This window comes from Mastigoproctus giganteus, chromosome 10, assembly GCF_048544385.1.
Source record: "Mastigoproctus giganteus isolate SK-2022 chromosome 10, ASM4854438v1, whole genome shotgun sequence".
Classification (NCBI taxonomy): Eukaryota; Metazoa; Arthropoda; class Arachnida; order Uropygi; family Thelyphonidae; genus Mastigoproctus; species Mastigoproctus giganteus.
Window position 1 is genome coordinate 59,681,266 of NC_143584.1, and position 13,325 is coordinate 59,694,590.

A 13,325-nucleotide genomic window follows, 5' to 3' on the forward strand; every position below is an offset into this window, starting at 1 on the left:
TGGCAATGGCAGATATGTCCTGGTACAATTCCACCTATCCTCTTTGCACAATATATTTCCCTTTTCTCTGACAATAGAGTCACCGACAACAACTAGCTCCTATGGGGCCACTGCACTCTGCCTTTGGGGCTGCCGCTGTGACCTCACTGCCACTTCTCAGCCCATCTGCCCAATTTTTCTAGGTCTTTCTGCAGTAGTGTGCCTCAAATCATGTCGATAACCACCATGTCAACTTTTGTATCACCTGATATTATACTTGATATGCATTTATCAATTTCCTTAATAAATACTGTAAATAGTAAAGAGCACAGCACTGAACTCTAAGAGACTCCGGAGAGACTAGTAACACTAGTCCAAAAAGGGCAGTGTCCATTTATAACCATATTCTCAAGTTATAACTCGAGAATATTAAAGCATTAAGAATAAAAAAAATAAGAATAAATACAGTTAAAAATTTTTATATTTTTCATGGTAAATAAAGATAATACAAAAATTTAATGAAGCTAAGAATTCTGATTGAGAAAATAAGGTAAGCCAATTTTAATTATCATAAATGAAATGCAAATGGCAGAAGAAAGAGTTAAATAACGGAAGAAGAATTGTAAATTAAAGTTTAGGAGGCTGGCTAGGAACAATCTTAAAATTATTGCTTATTGTACTGTTTCTTTAGTTCAGCAAAACAATTTTTTGTTTTGATGAACTAAAGAAAAAATTTATTTATTATTTTAAATTAGAATTTATTATTTGATTTGTCCAAGGAAAAATAAATAAAACATTATGTAATTGTGTTAATTGCACTATCTTAATTAAGGAATAGCAAACATCAATAAAAAACAAAAATTTTGAACTAGTGATGTAAATTTTTTAAGTTGAGGGACAACAAGATGACATGTACATTATTTTACACCATTCCTCCATAATGAAAAAACAATTTAAAATTTCAGGATGTATGTGTGATCATATATCCTTCAGAATATAACTTTAGAGTTAATTTATGAATAAATAAAATATAAACAGAAAAGAACCTTCCTCCTCTTTATGTACATAAAACTGAATAAAACCTATTAGTTTAAGCATATAATATGTTTCATCTCTAAATGAAACGATTTTATTTTTGTTAAATAACCAAACAATTAAAATTCTCAATCAAAGCACAGCCATCTTTTGTTACAGATTTTGAAACAAGTTTCTGTGAATCCATATATAATTTATTAAAAATAAATATATTAACACCAAGGCACACATCTTTCATCAGCATAGTAAAAACTGCGACAAAAATGATATTTAGATAACCTATGTCCATTTTCATCAAGAATTAAAAATCGTTTTTTTTTTCTGCAAAAAAAAAGAAAGCTGAACATGTTTAGCTTTTGTGGTAGCAACAGATGAAGAGTTAGTACTCATGACACTGTTGTCGATTTCCAACCTTATGCCAGTACAAAGATTAGATGTAACATCTTTGTTTAACATATCTCTTAGTACTTTTATGCTGATCTATATCAGCAACCAGTGGAGGACTGAGTACAGATTTCACAAACATAACAGATTTCTTTTGAATTCCTAACTGGGAATTGTGTCCTTTCAACAGTTATCACAACCTTATTCAATGAGTTTGTTAGTTAGTTTGTTTGTTATTTGGTTTTTAGGAGCATTAGCAACTAAGGCCATATTGCTCCGTGATATGCGGTGGTCATTCCCTTGACCTTTCCGCATCCTCCGTATTTGGTGGTGACGGGTTCGAACCCCGGTCTAATCAAGAAGCCTGTGCCACGCACTGCTGCTCCTTCCCACCTGGCTACGGAGGCGCATTCAATGAGTTATTCTCAGAGTACTTCATCAGCATAGTAGGGATAAGGAGGTGATTATTCCCTTGTATAGGTAATGGTCAGGCCACACCTAGAGTACTGTATACAGGTCTGGAGGCCTCATTTCAAGAAGGATCTAGAGCTGCTGGATTTCACAAACATAACAGATTTCTTTTGAATTCCTAACTGGGAATTGTGTCCTTTCAACAGTTATCACAACCTTATTCAATGAGTTTGTTAGTTAGTTTGTTTGTTATTTGGTTTTTAGGAGCATTAGCAACTAAGGCCATATTGCTCCGTGATATGCGGTGGTCATTCCCTTGACCTTTCCGCATCCTCCGTATTTGGTGGTGACGGGTTCGAACCCCGGTTTAATCAAGAAGCCTGTGCCACGCACTGCTGCTCCTTCCCACCTGGCTACGGAGGCGCATTCAATGAGTTATTCTCAGAGTACTTCATCAGCATAGTAGGGATAAGGAGGTGATTATTCCCTTGTATAGGTAATGGTCAGGCCACACCTAGAGTACTGTATACAGGTCTGGAGGCCTCATTTCAAGAAGGATGTAGAGCTGCTGGAAGGATGTAGAGCTGCTGGTACAGAGAAGGGCAACAAGATTAGTGAATGGAACAAAGGGGTGCTCTTACGAAGAAAGGCTTAAGTTTTGCAAATTACAGTGTCTGGAGACTAGGCACCAGTGAGGTGATCTGATAGAGGTGTATAAGGCCTTGAATGGTTTGAGCATGCTCAATGCTGATAGGATTCTTCCTCTCGCTCAGAATAATCACCTGAGAGGGCATAAATTCAAATTGAGGAAAGACAGATGTAGGATAGACGTGCGGAAATTTGCCTTTAGCCAGCGGGTGGTTGGTTGGTGGAACAGACTTCCATCCCTTGTCGTGGAAGTCGATAGCCTAAATAAGTTTAAGGCTCAGCTGGACAGGTATTTTGAACGAACAGAGGGGTGAAGTGGAAGTGGTTTTTTTTTTTTTTTTTTTTTTTTGGCTGATGCTGCATAAGCTTGCTTTCTTGCATCAAATGCCTCTACTAATGCTACTTAAATGACAGTGAAATCTTTGGCGAGGGGGTATTCTTTCCCTCCACAAAATGCTGTGATTCATAACTTTCAGTTTGAGTACCAACTTGTTTTCGTGGCAAATTCTCTGTGTACTAGCTTGCTACCTTTGTGGCAACTCACTTTGAATGGTTATTTTATTTTTATTTATTGGGCAACATTTTTTTAATGGAATATTACTGAGAGATTTTGTAGGTGATAATGTTGGTAACTACATGATGCTACGTTTCTTGTTTAGAATTTTTGATCAACAGCCCAAGAGATAAAAGAACAATAAAAATAAAACAATTTGTCATTGATGTACATTTTAAGAAACTTTTTTCAGATGATTTCCTCCAGCTGAAAGCCAAGTCATTAATTTTTTTTTTTTTTTTTTTCAGTTTCTGGTTTCTAAAAATGGCAGGTCTGATGCGAGGGGCTACTTTTCCGTAGCCCCTCGCATCTCGCCCCCCCACGTCGCTCCCCCGGAACATTTTGCCCCCAGTAGATAATGAGTAGGTTACAAAAATGTAAATACAGTCAATTCTCGATAACTTTAATTTTTATTGAAGTCCCAGTTCCTTTAGTGGAGATTCAATGTTAAACTCTCTTGATTACTTGAACTGAACTTCTGGTAACTCTAACTTTTCCGAACAAATTTTCAAAATTACATTCGTGTACAAATTGTTACATAGCCTTTAAACTTGTTACATGTTACAAATTGTTACATAGCCTTTAAACTTGTTACATGTTACAAATTGTTACATAGCCTTTAAACTAATTTCTCCCCTTTTGTATGTCTTCAGGGTTCTCTTTCCATTGTGAAAGGATTAACTGGAACTGTTAATCCTTTCACAATGGAAAGAATACATACTCGACCATGAGGGCGATAGTCATGTGGTTAGTGACGACACGGGGAGAGGGAACAGTGACTAATCTTATAGGAGTCTTTTCAGTAACAAGTGAATCTTGTTCTGATTTGTCTAAATTCAAATAATAAAAGTTCCTGCATCTGGCTCTCCTCACATTTCCTGGCACAGTGGACAGCGTGCGTTTGCTGTTTCGCTGCCTCATTATCGGTGGTGCATCGCATGAACAAGCTGAATGCCGCAGGCAGTGCAATATCTGCATATTATTTTTGCATCTTGATTGATTAATCCTTTGGGTACAATGGCAAAAAGTGTTTCGTCAATAAGAGGCAAAAAAAAATTAGTAGATGATAACCACATTTACGTGTTTTCAAAGAGAACTTTAGATGAAAAACATGGAATTTCTGGGTTTGTGAAAAACATTCCACCTGCAAAGGGCGTGTTTGGACAGAGGGTTTGGAAGGCCCAGTTGTGAAAGTCGTAACTAAACATAACCATGCAGCTCATACTGCAAGGTTGGAAGCATTGCAATTGATTGGTCAAATACAGCAACATGCAACAACTACGAACGAACAGCCACAGCAAATTGTTGCATCAGTAATTGCAGAGGCTCATGCCAATGTCACGGCATTACTTCCTAAAAAGGATTCACTTAAACGAACCATTCGTCATGTTCGATGCAACAATGGTACTCCTGCTTTACCGAGCAATCTCCAGGACCTAGTAATTCCACAAAATTATCAAGAAATTATCATCGATGGCAATGTACAACAGTTTTTGATGTATGATTCTCAGGACGAACTGCTCCCGGGTCGCATGCTTATTTTTTCCACTAGTAACAATCTTCAGTTATTGGTGCGTAGCCAGGAGTGGTTTTCTGATGGAACTTTTAGCACAGTACCCACGCATTTCCAGCAGCTTTATACAATTCATGTGGTTCAATTTAATGCAGTTATTCCAGTGGTCTACGCGCTTCTCCCAAACAAAACTCGTGCCACATACGTCAAGTTGCTTCAAGAAGTTAAAAATCTACAACTGGGTCTCCAACCCCAGCGACTTATTACAAATTTTGAACACAGTGCCATACAAGCCTTCCAACAAGAATTTCCTGGTATTGTAAATACTGGTTGTTTTTTTCATCTTTCCCAAAGCGTTTGGCGAAAGGTACAGAATGAAGGTTTAAAAGCCCGATATGAACAAGACCATGAATTTGCTCGTTGGATCCGAATGATTCCGGCATTGGCATTTGTTCCTCCTCCTAACGTTATTCAAGCATTTGAAGATTTAGTTGAAGCTGATGACTTCCCCATTGAAGCTATGGTGATTGCAAACTACTTTGAAGATACATATATTGGAAGAAGACAGCGGAGAGGCCGGCAATTACCCATTTTTGCCAACGAATTGTGGAATGTTTACACTAGAACACTGAATGATCAGCAACGTACCAACAATGGCGTGGAGGGGGGTGGCACAGGGGATTTCAGGTAACTTGTGCTACTTTATTCCCAAATATTTACCGATTCATTGATTCTTTAAAGAAACAACAAGGGCTACACAATTTCGAAATTACACAACTAACTGCCGGTAATTCAGGCAATCAAAGAAACAAGAAGTATGCTGCAATTTCTACTAGAATCAAAAGAATAGTCCAAGATTTTCAAAATCATAATGTGATTTATTACCTTAGAGGCATTGCATACAACTTCAAGTTTAAAACAATAATAATTTGCATTTATTCTATTAAAACAAAATAAATTAGAATTATTAAAAAATTAGGTGTATCATTTACATTTCTGTAGCCTACTTAATATCTATAGAAGGTGAAATGTGTCGGGGGTGAAATGTGCTGGGGGCAAAATGTGGGAGATGAATTGTGGGAGGCGAAATGCAAGGGACCACTTTTCCGGATCCCAGTCTGCATATATGAAGTTGAATAAATTTCAAATTTGTAAATAATAACAAATCCCAATGAAAATGCAACAAGAATCAAAAAATAATAATAATAAATATATATATTTACCTATTTGTTGAGGTTTATAAACAGCTCTATCTGTCTGAATGAATGCAGAATAACTTTTTAACTGATATTCTATGTGAGTTGAATTCTCAAAAGTTAAGCCTCCCCTTCCTTCGACCTTCAATGTATAATTTCCCGGTTCCCAATCAATCTCCTATTAAACAAAATTAAATAAATTTACACACACACATATAGGCAAACAAAATGCACATGCTTGCACATATACAATTGCAGTATTACACAGGGTAAAAGTGAGATGCCAATTTCAGTACACAAATGTTGAAAACTAAATGTAACTTAAAAGTAGAAATTTAAATTTTATCACGTAAATAACTTATTGAGAATCCCTATTTCAAATATTTGGAATACAAGAAATTTTTGGATATAAGAAACATATTTGGATGCAAAAATTTCTTGTATTCCAAATATTTGAAATAGGGATTCTCAATAAGTTATTTACGCGATAAAATTTAATATTGTGATATTCACACAGAAGGTGAATAAATAAATAATAAATGCTCCTTATATAATGTTCAAAATGAGTATAAAAAGAATAAAATACAAATTTTAGGTGAACCATTCATGGAATTATGCCATGGACTAACAAAAAATTCAGGACAATAACATGGTAATATCACATATTATAAGAATATATACAAGGAATATATCTGACTATGCCATCAGTAACAAGGCCCCCATAGTCAATAGTTAGATCCTTTATTAAATTGCTTTAAAGCCTTAAAAATTTCAAGGTCTCTTTGCAAGTGCCTAGTTTCCAACTTCTTCCCAGGAAGGTCGGTGGTAACAGCAGCACAGAGGAACCTCCTACCAACAGCCATTACGTATAGCAAATTTCTGTTGTTCGCCGTCTGTATAGCAGACAATATTCCAACTGATAGGATTCTTCCAGAGAGGGTGTGTCTGTTAACTGTTAGGTGACAATGTAGGACACAACCTGAAGTGACCGTAGACGATACTTCAATAGCACATATATCATATGCAGGTTTCAGATTAGGCTAGCTGTCATCATCTCTTGAGTGAAAAACTATTTTTTTTTCTCCCTGATAAGATTAGGAAGCATTACTATTAGCATTAGTAGAGGCCTATAATGCAAGAAAGTAACCTTATATAGCACATATGGGCAACCCCCAGCCCGCGGGCCATATCCAGCCTTCTACTTCTTTTGATCCGGCTCTAATCTATTTCAGCGAAGTTTGTCTGATTCACGGTGGGAGAAAACATGGTGTGTTCTACTAACTCACTTTAAGCTGATGTCATATGACTTGCGCAAAACACACGATGTTTTCTCCCACCAAGGTCTCTTTCTCACTTTGACTAGCGGCATGTGTGAACGTGTTACAACGTGTCAGTTCGGTGCCTGCATTGATGTTGTGTTCTGTTCAGTGCCTGCAGTGTATAAGACAGTTTGTTTCACAGTTCTGAATATCGCTTATAAATTTGGGACAATGTCAGGGGTTATGTCAAAAAAAAGAAAAGTAGATGCAGAGAATCGTCAATTTCAAGACAACTGGATGGAGGATTATTATTTTATTCTGAATAAAGGATTTCCTGTATGTTTGCTGTGCAAGGAATCCATATCTGTCAACAAAGAATACAACTTGAAGAGATACTTTACTTTGAGACATGTGGATCACCAAAAAATTGATGGACAACTACGAAAAGATGAAATACAGAAGTTGAAGAAGAATTTGGATACCCAGCAGCAAATGTTCAACAAGCAAAGAATGCAGCACCACAGCATTGTCAAAGCCAGCTTTGTGGTAAGCAAAAAAATCGCTAAGCATTCTAAGTCATTTGGTGAAGGAGAATTTATCAAAGAAGGTCTGCTGGATGTTGCAAGTATAATATGTCTTGAAAAGAAAAAAGACTTCGAGAATATTCGTTTGTCGAGATGTACTGTTGTCCGACGGACAGAAATTATGGCTGATGATATCAAAAAAAAGTTTCAAATACATATATATATATACACAGTTATGCCCAGTTAATTTATTAAAGTACAAATAAAATAAAATATAAGTACAAAATTCAGTAGCTTTCGGAACACGTGTCCCTTTATCAACTGACAAATTTGAATACATTACAAGCAAATGTGGCACGTTACTCATGCGTCATTGTTGTAGCACGGACGTGTGCTGCCTTACGCCAGTGATCATCCATCAATAAAACGGTTGTCTCTAGGATGGGATGTATACGCATGCCTTTCTGGCGATTTAATGCCTTAGGGTTGTTTATTATGTTTAGTGACTCTAGCCATAGGCGGTGGCGAAAGTGTCGCGCGTGGTCCACTATCTCAAAGTCGCGCTTGGGGTCAAGATCGTGGTTGGTAGCCCAAAAATGTTCTGCGAGCACGGACTGGTCAGTTTCGGCAAGCGAGATTGCTCTGTCGTGTTCCGTAAGGCGATCCTGGAGACGTCTCGATGTCTCACCTACGTAGCAACTGTTACAGGCCCTACAGGTGATACGGTACACTACATTGCTGCGTAAGACAGGTGTGACAGGGGTCTTCACACTGGAGACAAGTGAACGTAGGCTCTTACCGGGTAATTGCACACATTTGATGTAACTTCTCAGGATCTTCGAGATACGTCCTGACACTCCTGGATAGTACGGAATGTAGGCAGACGATATGCCGACTTGCTTCGGAGGTCTTGGGTTGGAAGTAAGTTCTTCTGCCTGTAACAAGCATCTGTTAAGTACATGGGATGGATAACCGCATCTGGTTAGGTCCGCCTTCACACGGGAGATCTCGTTACGTCTAATTGTGTCGGTGCTGGAATGGCTCCAGGCCCTGGAGAATAGGGTGCGGGCAGTGCTATTGAGATGGCTTGGAGCGTGGCCGGACCCATAGTTGGTGAATTGACCGCACCACATGGGTTTGCGGTATACTGAGGTCTCTAGACTTGGGCCTACGCGATGCACTAGCACGTCCAGAAACGGGAGCGAACCGTCCACCTCTGATTCTACGGTAAACTTGATGAAATTGGATAGAGAGTTGAGGTGTTCTAGTAGTACCGTTTCAGAACCACGTGGTATTATGGTAAAAATATCGTCAACGTATCTACACCACGTTGTAATAGGTGTAGGTGGGTTCTGGTGTATCTGCTCCTCTAGATCTTCCATGGCGATGTTAGCTACTACGGAACTGACAGGGGCACCCATAGCAGTGCCATGTACTTGTTTGTAGAGTGAGTCTTCAAAGGTGAAGATGCTGCTAGAGAGGCATAGGTTGAGGGCGGTACAGATGTAATCAGTGGATAGTGGTGTCCTGGATTGGAGGCTTAAGTCGCTCTCAAGGAGCCTTCTGGCGCAGTGCACGGCCTGTTGGACGGGAATCGAGGTGAATAAAGAAACCACGTCAAATGATGCCATGACAGAGTTGTCAGGGATTGAAATGTCCTTAATGATGTTAATAAATTCACTGCTGTTTTTAACGGTGTGAGATGTATTACCTATAAGAGGCGAGAGGAGGCTCGCGATGTGTTTGGACAGTTCATACGTTGGGGCACTGCAGCAAGACACTATAGGTCTGAGAGGAATACCCGGTTTATGGATCTTTGGTAATCCGTAGAATTGCGGTAGTTGGCAGCCAGTAGCACGTAGAAGATGGTGAGTCGCGGTCGGGATCTTCTTATCTTTAAGCCATGCGTGGACAAGTTTATTAACATTTGCTTCCAGACGTTTCAAGACTTTAACGGGAGGATCAGGTAGAGGTTCATATACGTTAGGATCGAGTAATAGGGCCAAGGCTTTCTCTCGGTAGGCTGATCGGTCCAGCACAACAGTCCGGTGCCCTTTATCCGCAGGAAGTACAACGATGGAGTTGTCTTTTCTTATAGATGACAGGGCGGCACGCTGGCGGTGGTTGAGGTATGAGTACATTTTTCGAGTGTTGCGGAGGACTGCGGCAGTCTTGAATCGGATCTCGTTGGCAGTTTCTTCGGGAAGGTTGGTAATACTGGCTTCTATACCCATAGCGAGCTGTGTGATGGGAGGTTTCGATGGTATAACGGCGAATTTCATACCGTTTGATAAAACACTCAGCTGCTCGTTGGACAGTTGTTTGTTACTTAGATTCAAGACGAAAGAAGTCGTGTCGCCTGAATGAGTGTTCGCCTTTAAGGAGTTAGCTTCTATGCTTAAGTTTATGAACTTGAGCTGCTGGCGTAAACGGTAGGTATCCGAGGTCTGACTAGCCCGATGGCAGATGGTATGTATAAGGTTTGTAAATACGATAGGCGAGACCTTACCTTGCAGATGTTATAACAGTCTGGACTTGTTGTAGTCAGCGTTCCTGATTTCACGGTGGAGATGGGATATCCACAAATTTAATGTGCGTAGGCTGAAGTTAAAGCAGGCACGATCCATGTGAGAGTTGTGGAACGGGGCTTTGTACCGGAATCCTTTAGGTATGATTCGATTGCTTTTGCATCTGTGTGCGAAGCGTAAATGTTGCCTGTTCCGGGCTATTGAGAGGAAGGACTTTTGTAATTGCACACAGTCGTTGTAGGTATTATGGCCATAAAGTGATCGAATAGTGACAAATGGGCCTGGAGTACTGGGGTCCATAGTTTCAAATACATATATATATATACACAGTTATATATATGTATAACTGTGTATATATATATATACACAGTTCCGCAACACTCGAAAAACGTACGCAAACCTCAACCACCGCCAGCGTGCCGCCCTGTCATCTATAAGAAAAGACAACTCCATCGTTGTACTTCCTGCGGATAAAGGGCGCCGGACTGTTGTGCTGGACCGATCAGCCTACCGAGAGAAAGCCTTGGCCCTATTACTCGATCCTAACGTATATGAACCTCTACCTGATCCTCCCGTTAAAGTCTTGAAACGTCTGGAAGCAAATGTTAATAAACTTGTCCACGCATGGCTTAAAGATAAGAAGATCCCGACCGCGACTCACCATCTTCTACGTGCTACTGGCTGCCAACTACCGCAATTCTACGGATTACCAAAGATCCATAAACCAGGTATTCCTCTCAGACCTATAGTGTCTTGCTGCAGTGCCCCAACGTATGAACTGTCCAAACACATCGCGAGCCTCCTCTCGCCTCTTATAGGTAATACATCTCACACCGTTAAAAACAGCAGTGAATTTATTAACATCATTAAGGACATTTCAATCCCTGACAACTCTGTCATGGCATCATTTGACGTGGTTTCTTTATTCACCTCGATTCCCGTCCAACAGGCCGTGCACTGCACCAGAAGGCTCCTTGAGAGCGACTTAAGCCTCCAATCCAGGACGTCACTATCCACTGATGACATCTGTACCGCCCTCAACCTATGCCTCTCTAGCAGCATCTTCACCTTTGAAGACTCACTCTACAAACAAGTACATGGCACTGCTATGGGTGCCCCTGTCAGTTCCGTAGTAGCTAACATCGCCATGGAAGATCTAGAGGAGCAGATACACCAGAACCCACCTACACCTATTACAACGTGATGTAGATACGTCGACGATATTTTTACCATAATACCACGTCGTTCTGAAACGGTACTACTAGAACACCTCAACTCTCTATCCAATTTCATCAAGTTTACCGTAGAATCAGAGGTGGACGGTTCGCTCCCGTTTCTGGACGTGCTAGTGCATCGCGTAGGCCCAAGTCTAGAGACCTCAGTATACCGCAAACCCATGTGGTGCGGTCAATTCACCAACTACGGGTCCGGCCACGCTCCAAGCCATCTCAATAGCACTGCCCGCACCCTATTCTCCAGGGCCTGGAGCCATTCCAGCACCGACACAATTAGACGTAACGAGATCTCCCGTGTGAAGGCGGACCTAACCAGATGCGGTTATCCATCCCATGTACTTAACAGATGCTTGTTACAGGCAGAAGAACTTACTTCCAACCCAAGACCTCCGAAGCAAGTCGGCATATCGTCTGCCTACATTCCGTACTATCCAGGAGTGTCAGGACGTATCTCGAAGATCCTGAGAAGTTACAACATCAAATGTGTGCAATTACCCGGTAAGAGCCTACGTTCACTTGTCTCCAGTGTGAAGACCCCTGTCACACCTGTCTTACGCAGCAAAGTAGTGTACCGTATCACCTGTAGGGCCTGTAACAGTTGCTACGTAGGTGAGACATCGAGACGTCTCCAGGATCGCCTTACGGAACACGACAGAGCAATCCGGCTTGCCGAAACTGACCAGTCCGTGCTCGCAGAACATTTTTGGGCTACCAACCACGATCTTGACCCCAAGCTCGACTTTGAGATAGTGGACCACGCGCGACACTTTCGCCACCGCCTATGGCTAGAGTCACTAAACATAATAAACAACCCTAAGGCATTAAATCGCCAGAAAAGCATGCGTATACATCCCATCCTAGAGACAACCGTTTTATTGATGGGTGATCACTGGCGTAAGGCAGCACACGTCCGTGCTACAACAATGATGCATGAGTAACGTGCCACATTTGCTTGTAATGTATTCAAATTTATCAGTTGATAAAGGGACACGTGTTCCGAAAGCTACTGAATTTTGTACTTATATTTTATTTTATTTGTACTTTAATAAATTAACTGGGCATAACTGTGTATATATATATGTATTTGAAACTATGGACCCCAGTACTCCAGGCCCATTTGTCACTAAAAAAAAGTTTAAAAGAGAAGATTGCTAGATTGAAAGCATTTTCAATTGCTTTGAATGACAGCACCGATGCCTATGATACAGCACAACTAGCAATATTTTTTCGAGGAGTTGATGTGGATTTCAACATCACAGAAGAATTATTGGCGCTTCGGCCATTAAAAGGAACAACTACCGGTGAAGATATATTTGAAACAGTCAACACAGACTTCGAGAGATTTGGACTTAAATGGAGTTCACTATCTGGCATATGCACTGATGGAGCCCCTGCAATGGTTGGTACATGGAAAGGATTTATTGGAATAGTTCATGAAAGAGCAATAGAACTACAGATCCATCAGGTAAATTTAACAAATTTTCACTCCATTATCCACTAACAAAATCTGTGTGCAAAATTGATTAAATTCACAAATGTTATGGAAGTTGTAGTAGCCAGTATTAACTTTATTAAGTCACGTGCACTTAATCACCACCAATTTAAGGAGTATTTGGCAGACATATTTTCGGATTATGAAGATAAAGAGTAAAGGTAAAATGTTAAAACGATTTTATGATCTGAGAAAAGACATTGCAGATTTTATGGACATAAAAGGAAACAATTAACCAAGTAAAAGATGATGAGTGGGTGTGTGATTTAGCATTTCTTGTAGATGTCACCGGATACCTAAACGAAGTGAATCTCAAATTGCAAAAACAAGGACAATTGGTTCATGAACTGCATGGTCATGTCAAAGCGTTTTGTAATAAACTAAGATTGTTGGAAAGTCAGATAAGAACTAAAAAATGTTATCATTTTCCTACTCTAGCAACTCATAAAAATATCCCTTATAATTGTTATGGAGAAGAACTGAAGAAGGCACTAATAGAGCAATTTGATACAAAGTTTGCCAACTTCCAAAACAAAGACTCCACATTCGCTATATTTGCTCATCCGAT

General features: G+C 40.0%; 1 protein-coding gene across 2 annotated transcripts in view; it reads right to left on the reverse strand.

The window, feature by feature from the left end:
* LOC150079048 (CD109 antigen-like) overlaps positions 1 to 13,325 on the reverse strand; it is a 1,092,235-nt gene that overhangs the window by 947,865 nt on the left and 131,045 nt on the right. For both annotated transcript variants that reach the window (XM_090384122.1, XM_090384121.1), the window contains exon 5: positions 5,747 to 5,897. In XM_090384122.1, the coding sequence (XP_090240248.1) occupies positions 5,747 to 5,897 (151 nt within the window). The remainder of the gene's footprint in view (positions 1 to 5,746; positions 5,898 to 13,325) is intronic.